This window comes from Lepisma saccharinum, chromosome 8 (genome assembly GCF_977018435.1).
Source record: "Lepisma saccharinum chromosome 8, izLepSacc3.1, whole genome shotgun sequence".
Taxonomy (NCBI): domain Eukaryota; kingdom Metazoa; phylum Arthropoda; class Insecta; order Zygentoma; family Lepismatidae; genus Lepisma; species Lepisma saccharinum.
The window spans coordinates 53334588-53355340 of NC_139236.1; the positions used below are offsets into that span (position 1 = coordinate 53334588).

General features: G+C 39.7%; 1 protein-coding gene across 4 annotated transcripts in view; it reads left to right on the plus strand.

Annotated features, from left to right (window-relative positions):
- The window catches only part of LOC145991003 (hormone receptor 4-like), a 348060-nt gene that overhangs the window by 264869 nt on the left and 62438 nt on the right, over window positions 1–20753 (plus strand). For all 4 annotated transcript variants that reach the window (XM_083126656.1, XM_083126659.1, XM_083126658.1 and 1 more), the window contains exon 2: window positions 6942–7046. In XM_083126656.1, the coding sequence (XP_082982782.1) occupies window positions 6947–7046 (100 nt within the window). In that variant the 5' untranslated portion in view covers window positions 6942–6946. The remainder of the gene's footprint in view (window positions 1–6941; window positions 7047–20753) is intronic.

Consider the following 20753-nt stretch of genomic DNA (forward strand, 5'->3'; position numbering starts at 1 on the left):
TTCGTTAGAGGGAGGTCGGTGAGTGCATAATTACCTTCAAGAATGTTTTGTTTCAATGAAATTATTATGTAAGAGTATTTGAAGGGTTTGTGGACAGTTTCCGTGGCGTATACCATTCAGAGAATCTGTTTATGTCATTTTGGAGAAGTTGAGTGTCCGATGGCTGTTTTATTTCTCTAATAAAGTTCATTGCTTTGATGGCCATAGGTACTAAGATTCTCTCATCTGGCTCATTCTTTTAACGTTCTCACTCCTTCTCTCTCTCTCTCATTATCTTTTTCTTTTCTCTCTTCGCTGTCTTTTTTCTCCAATTTTTGGATGTTCTCTCTCTTTCTTCTCTTCTTTGTTCCTTTTTCTGTTTCTTTATTTCCTTTAGTTAATTTTTATCTCTCTTCGCTGTTTCTGTATCTTTCTTCTGCTTCTGTATCTTTCTTTCTTCTCTTTTTGTATGTTTTTCTTTTCTTTTTTCTCTCTTTCTTTCTTCCTGTCTTTTTTCTCTACTTCCTTCTTCCTTCCTCTATTTTAACTTATTTTATCACTTTCTATTTTCTCTCTTTGTCGCAGTGGCTGCATCAGGCTTTCTGCTGTGCGTGGCCACCCACATCTTCAAATAAAGACGTATTCTGGTATTCACATTTTTACGTTCATGATCCAAACAGAACATATTATACAAATTCAAATATTTTTTTGTAACGTTACAAGATTCCAAAACAGTAATATCACCTAATATATTGTGTCTCCAAAAGAACATATATGTAGTTTGCAGACTTATGTTTTCATATTATGATATTGTATCATAATAAATACACGTCGAGGTTTTAAAATAACATAAACTGTCCCTTGATTGCATGTAACACCCTGTATAAGGCGGACTTTGTTTGAAGGTTCACTCGGCAACTACTACTCGTAGTGCAACGCCCCAATGACGTCAAATTGCATTATGCGCCACAGAGCGTGTGAAATGGCCTTAACGTATCCTTGGTGGTTGTGTATGGTGTACAGAGGGTGACGTTCTCTCGAGGTCGACGCTTAGCCTACAGTCAAATAATGATAAATATTTGAAGATTCTATTGCAGGACCTCTTGTTACGGAGACGGTCCAAGGATTAGAATGTATTTATTTTCGCGCGCTTCCCATATAATTTCTACAGATATTATTGAACGTGAATGTAACCATATGAAATATCTATAACAGGCCAAGTGCTGCATCTTTGATGCATGTTACGCACTCCGTCCGCCATCTTGGATTCAATTTAAATCTTTCAAATGCTAATAAGGGGATTTGGCATATCAAAATCATGTGAAATGTTATGCCAAATCCAATGCTTCGTGGCGGAGTGGTTAGCACAGTGCACTACGACGTCAGAGGTCCCGGGTTCGAATCACAACGTGAGCATGGGTGATCTTTGTGAGTGTCCCTACATCAATTTCATCATACCATCACTCATCCTCACAGTTGCGATTAGCCAAAAGTAGCAGAAAAGCCAAGCTAATAACAAAAATCAAATAGTATTCAATGTATGCGCGCATCTCTGTCGAACACATTAAAGTGCAAATGGAAAATTTGGGCGCTTGAAACATTGAACGAATTGGCGTTCACTGGCAACAACATCCCGTTGTGTGATAATCTTGGTGTGAAACAAGACTCGCTCTGAATGGGCGGAGAATGGAGGGGGGGGGGGGGAGAAGGGAAGGATTGACATCTCCCGATAGACTTTCAAATGCGTCTGCTGTGACCTTCGAGAGAAGCCGCTTTCCCCTGCCGGTGGCCTACTTGCAGCCGAGGAGGGTTACTGACCTGCACCACGTGACTCGGGAAGTGAAAGTGACAACGGATCGAGCACGTCACAGTCCGTGATGCTGCGCCATCTCTCGGCCATAACCAGCCAGCGCCGCTTCCCTCCGACGTGACTGGTGGCGCCCCCCCCCCCCTCACCTGATGCTCGCGTCGCTCTTTTTTTTGTCTTTCTATTGTTGCATCCACTTCCTTGGGCGGCCACAGGAAAAAAAACTGATGAAAAGAAGAAACTTCCTTAGTGGGAAGTAATCCTAGAATATGTGGTTCGTTTCTCTTTTTGCTACGATGCTTTTTGGGCCAGTAGTGGCGTGTTCAGATGCAGGCCGTAGCCAGGATTTTATTTTGGGCTAATCAGCACAGACGTCGCCAGAAATATTTTGTATAGGGGAGTAGACCACTGATAAAACTTCATTCGTGGAAAAAATAATAACCGATTAATTATTACCATGTTTATAGACCTGTCATTTTACAATAATCACTATTATAAGTTATTAAAAATAATCCAAATTTATTATTATTATTATTATATAAATGGAGAGACTTTGTTATTCGATGTTACTCGATCCATAATTTTTCTTGCATTTTGTGCAGTTAGTTTGAATTTGATTTTAAAATTTTGGGAGCGTCAGCACTTAGGCTATTTTGCTCCCGTCACATTGTACGGGGGCCAGCCCCTTACCAATACAAATAACAACTCTAACGTTGTGTAACTAAAAATCTTAAAATCTTCTGACTTCTGTTAATAGCTGAGGCTATAAATGGGCACTCAGCACACACAAGGACAAGAAACAGGACAACACACACAAAATTATACTGGCCATAGTGCCAGTCGCCAGAGTCTCGTTAGTCTACAGTCCAGGGTGCACTACGTGGAAGTGAGGTTGACTTTTGGGCGCCTACGTGGAAGGTACCCCTTACACCCCTTTTGCAGTTAGTGTACTGAAATTCATAGTTATTGTATTTTGTTATTAACTTTTACACATTACGTTCAAAGAAAGGTTTTAAAAGTTAGGGCCAAAAATTACTCATAAAGTTTATATTGTGTAACCTCACGAAGAAAACTATAAATTTTGGGAGCTGTGGATCCATGTATCTATTCTTTGGATTAAATGGTAGAATATAAAAATTTAACCTGGTTCCTCTATTACGCACTATTTTTTTCGATCTAATGTTTTTAATCCTGCTAAGGAAGTACAATGAATTACCATTGTACACTATTTAAATTAGATATGTGTAGGATTTCGGGGGGCTTCAGCCCCCTTAGCCCCCCTGGCTACGTGCCTGTCCTGTCTCCAGAATTTTTGTGCGAGTGTGGGGGAGGGGGTTTCAGGCCAATGATTTAACTTCAATAGTAAAAATAGTGAAAGTAATAACAATAATAATTATTGTTATCACGACATTCTAGTCGGTATGGCGTCTGACTGCCACGCGAGAGACCCGGGTTCGATTTCAGGGGTGGGTGATCTAAGGTCGGATTTTCCCGGCCTTGTCCCCATATAACCCAGCTCTGGGTCCCCATATAACCCATCTCTGGGGCTCACCCAGCCTCGAGTCAATGGGTATCCGGGGGCAACTCTTGGGGGTAAAGGCGGCCGGAGCGTGGTGTTGATCACATCATCTACAAAATGGCCCTACCCCACATCCCCTAAAATGTGCCTCCATTCTTTAAGGTTATGTTTATTATTAATGAATAATGAAACGAAAATAAACAAATTTTATTCTAAATTTATTATTATTGGGGCCGAGCTGACATAACTTTGAACCGATACCCGTGACTATACCGATGCTCTTAACGATTCCCACCGATACTGGTGCTTGAAAATTGTAACAATTGAAACTTTTTCAAATTATAAACGGGCGAGTATTCCAACGCATCAATTTAAGTGTGTTGTTTTAAAATATTTAAAAAAATACACCAGAATAAAAAAGTGCTTGTTATGGAATCTCAAAACTTTGTTTTCACGTACAGTCACGGGACACTTCTGGGTTGTAACAATCCCGTTAATTTTCAAAGGAATTGTTACAACCCAGAAGTGTCCATGACTGTACAAAATCAATGGAAACTTCGAATTTTGCATAACGTCCAGGATAATTAGGCTCCATGGAAGTGTCGAGCCGCATTTTTTTGAACACGCGAACGATCGCGAGCCGACCACTCAACACACTTGGCCATAACACACATTGGCGTACGCAGGGGCTGAAGGGGCTACAGCCCCCTCCGACATTTTGAGAAAATGAACATTTTCAGACAAAAGCAGTGAAGAACTCGGGAAAAAAACAGGGTGGTAAATACAAACCCACCTCAAAATGACCCGGACTACCACTTTTGAGAGCGGGAAGTTATACATATACGAAATATCTTATTATGTGTACCGCCCTCCTATAGGAGCAGCCATCTATCACTACTGCACTATTCACCTTCATAATTCCAGCCTCTCCCGAAAGAAAGTCCTGCGTACGTCAGAGATAACACCTTATAGATCCATATGAATGTTTGGACTATTGTCAGTCATGATATTAAAACAATTATAACACCATTAAGCCTTGTTTCCATGATATGAAAAACTCAATATGCTGACCAAGGCAGAAATTTATTTTATTATAAAACATAAACTAAACGTAACGTTTCAACCTTCTAGCAAGGTCTTCTTCAGACTCTGCACCAAGTACAAATGTACAAACAGAGTACTTGGTGCAGAGTCTGAATAAGACCTTGCTAGAAGGTTGAAACGTTACGTTTAGTTTATGTTTTATAATAATATGCTGACCAAGGCAGAAATTTATTTTGAGTTTTTCATATGATATTAAAACTAAAATCTCCTCTCTTCATTTATATGTTTGGCTATTTTACGACGCTTTTCTGCCAGTTTTGGCTAATCGAGACGATGACTGGATGGAATTGAAGAATGATCACTCACATCGGAGATCCATAACCTGGCCGATACATCGGAGATCCATAACCTGGCCGAGATTCGAATCCGGGATCCCTGTCGTCGTAGTGCGCTGAGCTAACCACTCCGCCACGGGTTTCATTCGTATGAAGTGAAATTTTGTTCTAACGAGTCAATTGTAAAATCAATATGTTTCGCTTTTTTATCATATCTTTAAAGGGGTAACGTCGACGCCTTGTAATTAGGGCCCTAGGTTCGATACCCGGTGGAGGCACATATTGGTTCGAATCCCAGTTTAAACTTTAAATCCAGTCCCCGATTAGCATGTCTGTGCATGAAGCGGACTTAAATTAAAACTTAAACTTTTCAGGTGCTGCTGTAGTCCGCCAACGCGATGCAACCGCATCGTATGAGTCATTAGTAGGTCAATGTAAAGATTACTAATCGTAATGGCAGAGGCAAGGTTTCGGTTTTCCCGCATTCGATTTTTTCCCCCTTTGCGTGAATACCCGTCCCGTTGGTTCATGGAGTGAACAGCTTTTGGATATGGTGTATAGGGAATGGGAACACTGTATGTCCTTCTTTCTTGTAGTTATTAATTTCGATCGGAATGTTGATTTTTGTGCGTTTTTTGCTTTGTGCGTAAGTAGTACTGTTTGTTTGCCTTCGTTCTATACACTGTTAGATGTTACGTACAATTGACAATATTGTACTGTTAAAGTTTAAAAAAAAAGAACTTAACCTTTTTTTTATTAGAATTTAAGCATTTTATCATGTATAAATGATTATAATTTACAGTTGAGTGCGCCATAAATATATTTTTTTAAAACTGAAGCAAGCCCTTTTCCTGAAATTTCAACGGATCATCCTACTGTATCCTTTTAACAAATAGCTACTTACAATTCGATAAGTTCAATGGAAAACTCGGAAGTCAGTATTATAAATCTCCTTATCTACATTAATTTGTTTTTTTCTTTAGTCATTCAAATTTATATAAATTTATACAGCGTAATTTTACATTAGCAATAATGTGATCATATATCATATTAATTCAACACAACATTTTTCGCGAAATATAACAAAATAGAAATTAATAATAATAAAATGTATTAAACTAAATTAGACAATAAATAATACATTAAATAAATAAACATCTTTGGTTCATTCACAAAACCCACTTATGCATTATTTAATTTTCACTGTATTGTGTTTATTATGTCTCTATAATCCTGTAATTAAATTCTCCATTTCACAATTGTTATTAAATATAAATTGTATATTAAAATGTCATACTCCTAGCGTGTATTACTTCATCCACATTTCTTGTTAAGTATCTCAGTTATTCTCTCTTTTATGCAATAGTGTAATTCTATATTGAACACTGTAATTGGCCATGCGCCTGTTGTGTTCCAAATAAATACATAAATAAGATTAGGTATGTTAATGTTTTAAAAACAGCCATGGTCATTTTTACAGTAGGCAGCGAAAATTGACGATCTTAGACTGTAATTTCTCCAGTGTTTTACAGTGTAGGCTGTTCATTGCACTCAAACAAAACATTATTTGTTAAGGTCGACTGCTTCACTGCAATGCGTATTGCCTAACTACGGTGGTGGGTGAACTTCAGTAGTAAAAGTGCCGGCCCCCGTGGTGGAGTAGTTAGCACATCGCACTACAACGCCAGGGGTACCGGGTTCTAATCCTGGCCTGGCCATGGATGTTTGTGATTGTCCATTCATCAATTTCATCATATCATCACTCATCCCCATCTTCGCAAATTAGCCAAGAGTGGCACAAAAGGCGAAGTAAGATAAGCAACTCAAGGAAGTAGTAAATCTGTATGGCGAGTTCGTCCATCACCGTGGAGTTAGGCAACACACACAACACATTGCAGTGAAGCGATAGTTTCAGGACTTAGGTCATGGGCGTAACTTGAGGTTTAACTTTGGGGGAGGGGGGCAGAGTCGAAATTTTTTTCATCCCATAAAAGTAGTATCCAGGATTATTTGCTAAATACCTGTTACATTTGCGAAATCATAAATTAATATTATTTATTACTTAGTTCCTCAGGTCTTAGGATGTTAGCAAAAGTATCCTTAACTTGTAAATTTTAACAAACCTGAAAATTTGGAGGGACAAGCGCCCCCTTTGACCCCGCCAAGTTACGCCTATGACTTAGGTGTCTCATTTTTTATTGCAGAAGCTGTAGCATACAATGTCTCTAACCTTCTTTTGTTTTCTTATTCTTTCCAGGAAGTATGACCCTGACCACGGTCCAGCGTGAAGTGGACAGGATGAGTTTGTTCCAAGATCTGAAACTGAAGCGCCGAAAGGTGGATTCACGATGCAGTAGCGATGGTGAGTGTCCTAGAACATTATCCACAAGTTCATTTTCAGTACAAGTTTACACCTTCCTGACAATACTTTTAACGGCTGTCTTCCATTTTTCCATTTCTGTGTAATCCAGATTTATTTGTTTAAGTGTTAAAATATTGCAGACCAATCTGTAAATGTGGCTTATAGCTAGGGAAGTTGATGACCTAAAAAATAGGTATATGACCTATAGAATGTCCTTAAAAATGGGAAAAATGACGTAAAAAATGAAAGAAATGACCATCAAATTTGTTAGTTTCAGGTTAAAAATTGAAATGAAAAGGAAATTAAAGAAAATTCAATCTTGCTTTAAAAAAAGGCACCAAATGATACCACATACACATTCAATTAAAATATGCAACGAGGATTTCCAATGGAAACAACCGAATAATTTTAAAACAATTTAATGAAGAAGTCGTTCCCCCGACACAAAAAGACTGTCACCAGTTCAACATTTCTTTTGCTCGTAAATTGCAATCCTGCGAGATATATATATAGGCCTATGATCACCTTGGTGAAAGGACTCAAGAATATTACCAACATGAAATAAGTGACAAAATATGACGAAACAATACACCGAATATATTGCGAAAAATGACGAAAAAATGCCTAAAATCGGGGAAAATGACCTGAAACCTGAAAATTGGCAAAAAATGCAAAAATAGTACTTTAAAAGTACCTTTTTTTGGGTTCTAGACGAAGTGTAATATTGTGTATATTTAATGCGCATCGTGTGCGATATGTCAGAAGAAAGATGAAATTTCATCAACTTCCGCTCCCTACTTATAGCCACCGTGAAATGGGTTTGATTGAAATTTAAAATGGTGGGTGCGTCAGCACTTACGTTATTTGCACCCGTCACATTATACATGATTCAGCCCCTTACCATAGCAAAGATGAACAACTGCCTTTGAGACAGATATCTCTGTTAGAAGCTGAGCCTATAAAGGAGCACATCTATGGATAAAACACACGACAAAACAAAAGACTGCAGACCATAATACTTACTGGTCGTATGTTTTAGTTAGTGTACTGAAATCCATAGTTATTCTATTTTGTTAACTTTTACACACAAAAGTTGGTCATAAAATTATGTAACCTGTCGCATAAAACTCTATTTTGGAATTTTGAAAACAGTGGAACCAATTATTCTTTGAATTAAATGATAGAATGTGAAAACGTATTCTGGTTCTTCATATTTAACACTATTTTTTCAATCTAATGCAGTTTCTACGTTGAAATTTACTGAAGTTTATTTCTGTTATTAACAATGAAAATAACACGCGTTCCGCTTGTTTGTAACTTTAACGATATGAATTTCCAGGGGGGGGGGGTCGACGGACCTATTCGAACCCATCCTCCCGACGCCCATGCAAGGTATACTTCACAAAAGGAAACAATGCCTCCTGCAACAGTGATATATCAGGAAACTTAATGCTCCTCCTTCTTTCAGAAATAATTTCCCATTAATGCTAAGCAGCATTGGTTGTTTTTGCAACTACGTTCCCATGGCAATGCTGACGAGAGTGTCTGAAGCTCCAGACGCACGAAAACAACGGCTGGGGCATCGCTCCGAGGGAAGTAGGTCGCGGGGCAGTGAGGACATTTATGGACAGAAGACAATCGCCGTCGCGAAGAGGAGCAAAGGGGTGGGGGGGGGGTGCAGGCTTGTCTGGAGCGCAAATCTGCACACACCCAGACCTGCACGTTGGCCGTAATTAATTCTGAATGAAAGGTGCACTGGTGTCTGGGCACGAACATTTTTAGGACAGTGTTGCCTGTGATAGTCTTCTTGTTTCAAAGCGTAAGAGCCGGCCCCCCGTGGCGGAGTGGTTAGCACGTCGCGCTACGACGCCAGGGGTCCCGGATTTAAATCCTGGCCTAGGCATGGATGTTTGTGAGTGTCCATTCATCATTTTCATCACATCATCACTCATCACATTCTTCCCAAATTAGCCAAAAGTGGCACAAAATAAAGCAAGTCAAATCAAAACTGAAAACTCTCAGTGATTCAGTGCTATTATTTTTCAAGCATCTTTTTAAATAATATAAATTACTGTATGTATTTAAACATGAATGTCCACCTGAAAATTATATATTTCATTTCAGTCACAGTAATTTATATTAATATTTATAAAGGCATTCAAGGAACATAACAATTTTAGACTGAAGCAGTGTTTTTTGAGGAGGCATCACTATTATAAGGGAAAATATACCTTCTTTGCCCCCTGAAAAAAAAAATTCTTTACTTGCCCCTCTCTGGAAAAAATCCTGCGGATGAACGCTCGCACCCCCCCCCCCCCAAACACACACACAGGACTATTCGCTGTCTCCTTAGCGCCGATCTCCGTGCGTAGTGGTTAACGTAACGCGCTACGATGTCAGAGATCTCACGTTTGAACCTTGGTTAATGCATTGCATTAGTTCAATCATCGAATTCTTCGCGATTAACTCAAGAGGTAGAAAAACGACTTATAATGACAGGAAGGAAGATGGTCTGTTTATGCCAATCGCAACGATAAGGATGAATCATTTGTTTTGATTTTTGTTATTTATCGCCGCTTTTCTGTCGCTTTTGGATAATCGCGGAAATGAGGATGAATGGTGATATGATGAGATGGATGAAGGGCCAATCACAAACATGACAAACATTTAGGGGCGCCACAGAGTTCACAAATGGCAGAAGCATAGTATTATAAATATAAGATAGTAAATAATATAAACGACGAAAATCAAATGTTTCGAAGAGTGTAATTTTATTTCAAAATAAACATGACGTTGGAATAAAATAATTTTCTTAAGCATTAGAAGCAACGAAACGCACTTAGTGGAGGGCAATTTTCCTATTCGTATTTTTTTTTTAGAAGGCATCGACCACCTTCGGTACGTCCAAAACTTGGCATTCCTCCTTCTCAATAGCAATGAGACATTCTGTTTCAACCAAGGCTTTTTTAAAGGATTCAAATACGTAATGGTTCTGATTGTTACAGAGATTTCAAATGTGAATCTCGTGAAATGCCACTTTATACTTTTCTAAGAAATCGAGGAAATGCATTAAACTAATTTTGTTCCAACTTTGTAATGCTGAAGAGTTTTAAGCAAAATCTGCATTTCGGCATTCCGGGTAATGTTATGACAGAAAAACAAATTTGGAACGGGTACAGTTATCTCATATTTTAAGAAATATTCTTGGTACACCTCTCACTCTACCACTCATAGCATTAGCTTCATCGTGTGTTTCTGCCACACAATTACAGACATCTATGGAGTTCTTGGGGAAAAGTTCTTAAATATATTTAAAGAGCAAACCTGCATCTAATGATGTGAAGACCGGGGGGGAGGGGGGGAAGCGTTCTTTCAACTTCCCGCGATACAAATATCAGACAGCAACCGAAACCTATTACTTTCTCGCAATGTATTTTGTTTCATCTGCCATCAATGCGAATACTTTAGCCTCTTCCACTTCCAGGCTTATTTTGCTAGAATAAGTGTGGACATTAAGCAGTTTAATTTGTTTTGAATGTGAGTATAATTTGTATTTGAAGGTCTAAGTTCAATACATTTCTAATAATATGTCGCATTTTGAAATTAGCTTCAAGAGTTACAAGAAATTTCCTCTGTTAAAGTTTGCCTCAGACTCATCATCATCTCGAAAAGCAAGCTCCTGAATAGTAAGATAAACGCGACAACTGAGATATAGTGGTTTTCTTGATACATTTCAATGTCTTTCACTAATTAGCGTTGCCACTGACATGAACGTCCGCAGGAGGGGCAAGCATGGTATTTTTTCCAGGGGGGCAACTAAAAATATTTTCCCCCATATTAGTGCTGCCCCCCTCAAAAGACACTTGTTCGGATGGAAACTATCATGTTCCTGCAACACCCTTCCAATTAATTAAAATATATTACTTCGAATGAAATTAAATATATGTGTGTAAAGTTTATGGTAACATCCATTTTCCAGGGAGGGCGTGGCCCCTCTTGCCCCCCTTCCGAACGCCCATTGCTACTGACGATACACTATTAAAATAACTTGCCCGTACGTACTTCAGATGATGTTTTGGTCCTTGGAATTGTCATGATGTTTTAAGACCATCCACTTTTACCGCCATTTTTAAGTTCTTAAAACTGGTTAAAACTTAGTTTAATCGCGACATTACGGGACATACATTAATGAGAAAACAGCTATGCCCATGTTGGCGCTGGAACCTTTAGCGAAAGTCACACACACATGTACTGAAACAAAGTAGGTAAGGTGGTATTATAAACAGAAAAAGTTATATAATGTAGAATACACCACTTAGAAAAGATTAAAATCGCCATACTCTTAGACCCTTACGATTCGATGTTTCATTAACTTCAGTTTGGGGCGAAGTGTCTGACTGGGGGGTGGGTTCCCCTTGGCCCCCTCTGGCGTCGTCACTGCCGAGGGTAGGTACTCTACCAGGAATTTCCTCTGTATCATGCAGATACAGTTCCTACAAGAGGAAAGACATTACATTGAAGAATATGTTAACTGCGCGTAGGTGGATGGGATGGAAGTTTATTATGCTTAATTACCACGTGCTGCAGAACAAGGTGCTACTGCGTCCCTGACCACGTACATGCACGCACACACACAACGCTCGCATTTTCATATCTTTTGCTCGAAGCGGCGGCCTCCTTGACCGCATATTTCGCCGCGGGGCAATGAACCAAGCCGAGGATACACAGAGTGACCAAGGTTGTTTCCCAGCGCGGTGAAAAAAACCACACGCGCAGGCGCCCACGTTGCAAACCGGTTGAAAGGAAGTGTGTCAGGAGGCAAAGCGATGCAGCAAACCTACGAGCACACGCCAGTGTTGCCTCACAAGGGGATATTTCTCTCTTTATAGGGAAATTAGGACGGAATTTTAACTCATAAGGAAAAATACCAAAATTTCAATGAAATCTGTATGTTACTACATATTCTATTAGTTTCCAGTTTCCTACCCACCATTTTTTTGCTACTGTTTCTCATTTTCACCCCTTTGAGTTCAACTTATGTCCTTATTTATATATAGGCCTCCGCGATGGCGCAGTGGTAGCGTTGTAGCCATGTAATCAAGGGGTCCCGGGTTCGATACCCGGTAGAGGCACAGTGGTTCGGTTCCCACTTTAAATTGTAGGCCCAGTCCCGATTAGTCCTTACTGTGCATAAAGTGGACTTAATACAACAATTCAATCAATCAATCCTTATTTATATCTCTATTTTGCTTACTTTACGTCGCTTTTCTAAATCTTCGGTAAAAAACGACGATGAGGATGATGATAAACTGATGAATTGATTGATGGAAGAAACACAATCTACAGTCTTACCTGACCAGGGTTCGAACCTGGGACGTCTGGCCCCTGTAGCGAGGTGGATGGCTATAAGCATGTATGTGATTAATTTGTTCAAGAGTTTTCATATATACGAGCATGAATGAACGAAAATAAAACAATAACAACTACTCCCTCTGTCCCATAATTATTGTCCGGTACACTTTTGTTTGTTGTCACAAAATACTTGTCCGATATTCAAACTGTGACATTTGTGTATACAGAAGAAGAAAATGAAACACGGGAATGAGTCATACAACTTTATTACTCAAGGATAAGTACAAATTGGCCGATCAAGTATCCAAAAGAACATAAATAAAAAGTTACCATTTTGCTATATCGGACTATAATTATGGGACAGAGGGAGTACTAGTACTAATTAGGGTACATTATTATTATTATTTCTGTAAATGAAGGGAAAAATTGAGCGAGAAAGGGAAATTTTGTCCTTAAGTTGTGACAACACTGGCACAGTGCAACAGAGAAGCTCATGCTGCAATCATTGATTGATTGATTTGGTGTTTTAAGTTCACTTTGTGCACACTAAGGCTTATCGGGACTGGACATACAGTTTAAAGTGGCATCCGAACCACTATGTGCCTCCACCGGGTATCGAACCCTGGACCCCTTGATTACAAGGCGACGACGCTACCACTGCGCCATCGGGGAGGCTCATGCTGCAATCAGAACGACTAACTCTCAACTGCATTCGTTATTAGTCCATATGTTTCCTTGGGCCGAAAACAGCTATGAGAAGCTGATGAGTCCCCCTCCCCTTCCCCTACCGACACTTAAAAAGTACCACAATGACACACACTTATAATATGACACTCTATCAGGTAGGCTAAGGCGGGCCTAATGGCATTTCCGTGGTGCAGCATCACTTTGAGTGCCAAGACCTTGTCGACCGGCTTTTCATCGAGTTATGCGTGGTCTGGGTATCGAGTTCCGCCCCAAATGATTTCTGTTTTGCTTCTCTGTACGGAACTTGATGGTATTTGCCTCTTTGTAAGTTGATCTGACTCGCGAAAGAACGTGAAACAAGAAAGTGATGGGAAACGAACCATTTCTTTAGCGTCATTGTGAATTCGTGGAGAAAGTATCCACCTAGACATGGTAATATGAATGAAGCCATTCTCACTGCAAAGGTGCGTTTATGTGAATTTTTCAGGCCTTTTCGCCCTCTACGCTAGCCGGAGTTAACAAGACCAGTAACGGCATGGAACTAACCATGGGCGTAACTTGGGACCTAACTTTGAGGGGGCAGAATCACACTGGGCCTAATTTTGAAGGTGCAGAATTAAACGAGGCCTAAATTTTAGGGGACAGAATTAAACTTGGGCCTAATTTTGAGGGGGCAGAATCAAACTGGGACTAATTTAGAGGGGGCAGAATTAAACGGAGCCTAGTTTTGAGGGTGCAGACTTAAACTTGGACCTAATTTTGAGGGTACAGAATCAATCTTGGGGCCTAATTTTGAGGCGGTAGAATCAAACCTGGAATTTAACTTTGGGGGAAGATACTCCAATAGTTTTCCATTCCATAGAAACAGCGTCCAGGAATATTTGCTAAATAACTGTGACGTTTCCGAAATTACAAATATTTTCTCTTTATTACTTTGCTCCTCAGGTCTCCTAACTTGTAAATTTTAATAAACCCGAAAATTTTGGGGGCAAGTGCCCCTTCTGGCCCTGCCAAGTTACGCCTATGGAACTAACTACATATAGAGCATAAGACCTAATTCTCCTGTAACCAACGAGTATCAGTTGGCGATTTACTCATCTTTTATCATGAATTTGGGTAGAAATTGAGTTGAATTTAAACTTCCAATTATAATTAGACAATTTACCGCACATTGCATTTATCTATATTTTTTAGAGCTTTACCGTGTATTAAAGCACTTAAAAATATTTTCAATTTTCTGTTTAATTCATTTTAATTTTTCTTTTATAAGAACATTGTAAAAATTGGAATATTGTGCTTCCATCTATGAAAGAGAAATTGAAGCTTTATGTCTGCGTCGTTGCGGGGCTCGAACAGAGAGGTTGTTTGTGGGGGAAAGTTACGAATAAAAACAACACCATTGCAATTATCTGTGTTTTACAAAATGGGTAGAGAGTTTGTTCGCAATTCTTAAAGTTCCTCTATACCTTACTTCCTTCCATTCTCTTGGCTGATATTTTTTAAAAATTTTCGAGCCTCCCCGATGGCGAATTGGTAGCGTCGTCGCCTTGTAATCAAGGGGTCCCGGGTTCGATACCCGGTGGAGGCACAAGTGGTTCGGGTCCCACCTTAAACTGTAGGCCCAGTCTCGATTAGCCTTACTGTGCATAAAGTGGACTTAAAACAACAAATCAATCAATCTAAATTTTTCCTGCTTCAAAGAAACACTTGGAAATCTAAATCCTGAATCCACGGTTCTGTTCAGAATAGGATTTTGAGAGCATTTTAGATAATTTTCTTTCATGGAGAAAATTCAGTGGGTGGGGGGTGCGCAAATTATCCTAGTGGAAGAATGCTTTATGAGAATTTTGTAATCTTGGTGATAGCATTACTCCACGTTCCCCCTACTTTGAGCACTGCTGCCCGTCCCCTGAGAAAAATCGTGCGGGCAATTTGGTAGCCGTTAATGCTATAAGAACTGCCTATGTTTTTTAATTATTTTTTTTCGGTAATTTGATGGCAGGCTCTTTACAGTGCATATGCAATCTTTCCAATCACTCCGCAAGCATGGCGTTCTAGACAGTTTCCTAATTTTCCAAAACCGAAGGAGACGATAAAATAAGTTTCGTATGCTAGCAGACGTAACCGTTTTCTTTTAAGTCCATTTTTTTCTTCCCTGACAGAGTGAAAGTTGCCTGTAATGACATAACATACAGGACGTGCTGTGCTCTTGATAAAAGTTCATTGTCGTTTCTGAATTTATGGCATGGTCAACTTTCACTTGATTCTGAATGCAAGTTTGTGCTTGAGTGGGGAAATGGGGGTATCGCTCAGTTGTGTAAGTTGACACTGAAACTCATCACGTAGTTGCACTGTAGTTGTACAGTAGTTTTGAATGCTTATGTGCAGTGGCGGCGATTGGGTTCCAAAACCGGGGGGGGGGGGGACAAAGACAGAATATTTCCCTTTGTAGATAAGATTTAGCATACTGCAGGGACAAAAGTGGCGAAAAGTGGGGGCAACTGCCCCCCCTAATCGTCGCCACTGCTTATGTGATATGTCAGCGACATTGTTTTGGAGGAGCGTAAGTATAAGCTAAGAATAACATGGAACCAGTAGCGTACCCAAGGGGGAAGGGAGTTTGGTGGGTTGACCAAGTATTCCTAAAGAAACGATCCCCTGGGCACGCCACTGCCTGGAGCACACAAGAAGGTTCGTTACAACGAGGTCTCCGTTAGACCCCTCCCTCAAGTTTGGATTTACTTTTTGTGGTGACAAAAATGAAGCATATTATAACAAATTTCCTTCATTTTCCCGATTATGATTACCATTCTTATAATGTTTTTGCATTGTAGAAACTTCCTCTAAAAATTGCTGGGTCCCTCATAAGTTGATAATGCTAGAAATATAATAATAAAGTCCCTTGCACTGTAAAAAGTGTGGTGCAAAATAACACCAGAGCTGACATACCAGAACGCTACTTTTGGTTTTTACGTAGAATTGGGGTTCTTCAGCACAATCTTTGAGGTCTTGTTAAAATACAATGTTACTGCCAAAACACATCAAGTATTAATGGTTTGAAGGCTCCACCTGACCTTTTCCCTGCACCAGCCACCTACCACCAACCAAGCTGTCTTGAAAATACCTCCGCTTTCGAAAAACAGCTAACATTATGATTACAAAAAAAGTACATTTGTTTTGAATTCGTAGAGCATTCATGTGGCTTGCTTGCTTGGTTCCGCTATAGTCTATCTGTAATGGAATATAGGCTTGCGTCGTACAACAGCAACAGCAAAGCACACGAAGATTCACGTGAGCGATCTTAAAGGAATTCGTTTTTCAGATCTTGGAATATCATGCAGGTTTTCTGGAAAGGAGAGAGATTATGGAAAACGGCTTCGCTGTCATCGGTCAAAGGTCAAGTGGAACCTTTACAGTAGATTATTTGTTGTGTTACACCAGTTGCGGTGACTCAATTTGCCACTATTTTACATCTACTGGTAACTCAGTGTGTGCATTGCACCTTAACATGAAGGCACACAGAGTTTAACGCGTTATTTTTTTGGATACTTGCATTAGTAAGCGTCACCTTGATACAGTCTGAACTGGAGGATTCATATGACATGAAGAAACATGCTTTGCTGTGTTAGTTTAAACTTGTGCGTGCAAAGCTACACTGGGAACAGATGTGAGTCTGATGCAAACAGGTAAATGTTTAGGAAGCAACTGTAATGCGTTACATTTTTAAAGTAACTTACCCAATTCTGGGGTGAAAGTAGCTTAATCACCCTCACCATCAAATATATTTTGTTTGTCATTTTCGTAGGTATTCATCTCTAGAGAATTTCTGCGCTTGTCATTGGTCATTCCATTTCTTTGCATCTACAGGATGGAGTTATTATCTTTTCCCACTTATTCTTTTGCCCGCCGATTTCGGATTAGAGTATCTAACTAGCGCTTGCTGCAAACTTTGAACATCTTTGACCGATGTTCAGAACCCTGGAATAATATAGGCTACATATATATGAAATGACTTTATAAAAAACAACCAATTCAGTATCACCCTTGATATTTTCTCCCCATTCTGGAGCCAATCAACTTTTTAGCCTTACTTGTTGATGTTTCCTTACCATATATTACAGTCGTGCATGGTACATGTTTCATGTGTTAAGACTGATTTTTCTTATGAAGTACCGAGAGGTCGTCTACCTACGCGAACTATTGTAATGGGGTCAGTGCTCTGCCTTGAGGGACTTCGCAGGCCTCAAATTACCATGAACACTTATTGCCATACGTTATATAACAATGCTTTAGTCCGTGCGCGGCCTTTCACGTTCTCATATTATCGTAATGGTATGGGAACAAGAAAACAACACATCTACTGTAACAAATCTCATAGCTAAGGCATCACAACTAATAATCCTTTGTGTTAATGAAAGTAATATGTAAATACATTTTTAAGAACTAGAAATATAATAATTCGATTAACTTGGCCAACCTCTCTCGCGATTCATAAAATAACTTGTTTGTCCTCGGCAGTATGTATTGTGGAGACCTATCTTGTTGATTTCTGAAGTGTTGTTGTTTCTATTTTTTAAGATGACGGCGCCACTGAACAGATTTTTTTCAATTTGGAGTAAAGGTATTTAAATTTGAATTGTGACCCCTGACCATTGTTCATGTTGCGAATGTACAATTGTCTTTTATATTTTGTCGTATTCAGTCCACCATTGATACAGTTCTGGAACGAACAAATATATGTTCAAATTAATGTCTTACATATATCGGATGATGTTCATCATTCCGAATGATTTTCTTCATTCTATACTTTTTTAAAATAAACTGTTTCACCTATATAAAGTTGGGCGGACGAAATTAATCGAATATTACTACTAAATATGTGAAAGCACAACATACGAAGATTCACTTGAATACTCTAGAAGGAATTCTAAATAAACATATTTTTGTATGAATTTAGAATATCATGGCGGATTTTGAAAGTACACGATGTTGCGAAAAGGACTTGCTCTTTCAGGCTAAAAGGTCTAGCGACATCTTCAGTCCTTGCATAATAAGTTATATAGGTATGGGAGTTTCTGTTCGTATGTAACTTATTCGCGCGAGTTTTTCATATTCGCTTCGCCACAATTCTCTTCTTCCGATTCGTTTTCGGTCCAGTGATCTCCATCTGTGTCGAGCAGGAAACCAATTACACGGCACGTTTCAGTACAGACCAGCATTGTCAAAAGTTAATTTAAGGGAAATCAAACAGTTAGTAACCCACGAGTGCACGTTATTAGGTTCTTTACGCACATGACATGAATGGAACGGCTGGGTGCCTCCTTGAGAATTAAAACCGGCGTTCATCCCCAACGGCCAGCTGCTCGTCTTGAACGGCCAGTAAAACATAGATCGCGCCCTTTCTATTGCAGCCGGTGGCTAGTCCGGTACCCTACCGGCCGTTCAAAGTGGGGATCGTGTCTTAATTAACGACACCACGGCTGTTAGGGTTTGTTAGCAGAAATATTGGAGAATGAGAGAGTTAGCCGCGATTCTGCCACGCTCGAGACATCATCGAGCCGATTCGTTCGAGCGACGCAAATATGGTCGCTTCTCCCCATCGCTCTTTGCTTGTCCGAGGCCCGTTTTCACCTTTCGAAACTTGCAAGCTCGCTCGAAATGCCACAACAACTTTCACTCAGCACGAACTCACTTTCTCCCCGGAGCGTTTTCGCACGACTCCCTTTTGCTCTTGCCTCCGCGTTCGCAAACAATTCGCAAGACGGATGCCGCAAGTTGCTAATTCCTGCTTCGCAAGAAGGATGCGGCAGATTATAATGACCACAAGCATAGAAAGGGTGGGAAAGGAAAGGTTCTTTTTGTAACTGCGCTTTGTGCACAGATGACCCAACCGGGACTGAGTCACGGAGCGTCCGGAGGAGGAAAGGGGGCAGTAGCTCTCAGGAAAATGAATGTCATCCTACAATTATATATATATATATATATATATATATATATATATATATATATATATATATATATATATATATATCAGGAGCGTATATTCCAGGTTAGCTAAGCTATCTGCGAAGCCTGAAGCCTAGAAAGTAAAATACTGAAGAGAAATCTCTTAGAAACTGTGTGTATAAAGCTGATTTAAAAGAGAAGATAATGGCGATTCTGAAGTTGGCAACCTGAATTTTTGTAAGTTTGCAACCTGACTACTGTTGAGATGGCAAGAATGAGTCTATTCTTCCCCTTCCTCCATAGCCTAGGACCAGGTGTCATTGTGAGATAGGCCAGGTCTTAGGCTAAGCGTACGCCACTGATATATATATATATATATATATATATTATATATATATATATATATATATATATATATATATATATATATATATATATATCACACATTAGTATAATCTCCCTTTAACTTGACAGATAATAAATAACATAATTTAATGAATTGCATATATTTTGATTGCACTCTTTATACACGAGCACTCAATCAACTGAACTTAGCTACAATTCAGTCGATTCTTATCTCTGTATATAATCGTTTTTACTCGCCAACCTCCGTGGCGGAGTGGTTAGAACGGCGCGCGCGACTCCTGGGTCCCGGGTTCATGGGCGTTTTTGTGAGTATCCCTTCATCAATTTCATCATATCATCACTGATCATCATCGTCGCGATTAGCCAAAAGTGGCAGAAATGCGATGATAAATACCACAACCACACTATTTCCACGTTTTTTAATTGTTTTTTTCCCCATTAGGATGCTGTAGCTGCACCAGCCCCCCCTTCCCCTTTTCGTACGCCCTTGTCGCGAGTACAGAGCTCTCGCCCATCAGTGATATTTTCTTCGTTCCCAATCGTGACGGAGGCGTAAAAACAAATCGGAGCATCTGTCGAAATAAAAACAACATGTAAAGCATGACTACAACATGTTTCGTAAAAGAGCAACACCCAGCCGTGGCATATCCGTTCTCGTGTAACAAGTTCTTGGAAACGTTAACAAAGCTTTAACAGGAAAAAAAAGTGAGAAGAAGAACGGGATTCACTTTCACTTGTTCCACTTCTGCGATAACTCATTTCCATCGCCACACAGGAGGCAGAAGACGATCTGATCGTTATTCCACGCATGAAAGGAGTCGGAGGTGAAGGACAGGGGTTTTATCGAGGCATCGTCCTTGTTCGCCTCTTCTTATCCCTACCACTTGTCATATTCAGATCGCACTGCGACAGAAACAAACGGGAACCAACACGTGTCCTTTCTTCTACTCTGAGACACCTGCGTAGTGACATGGAGACCGATTTCTAAGCCCCACCGGGACTCCAGATCGAATTGCAAAGTAGTGCTGTCGATTTCGGCATGTACTTCGGTGTCTCGAGTACGAACTGTGCATGTCCGAAATATTCCCAACATTTACTCGGGTTCCAAAAGCATTTGTCAACGTAAAATAACTGTCATGCCTACCAGAGCCCTGATTTAGCCTTAAATGCCTATTTTGTTACAGACCCAAATATATATTTTTTGTTCCTGTGAACAGATTCATAGGCTTTCATTACAGACCTAAATGCCTATTTTGTTCCTGTGAACAGATTCATAGGCTTTCGTTACAGATCTAAATGCCTATTTTGTTCCTGTGAACAGATTCATAGGCTATCGTTACAGATCTAAATGCCTAT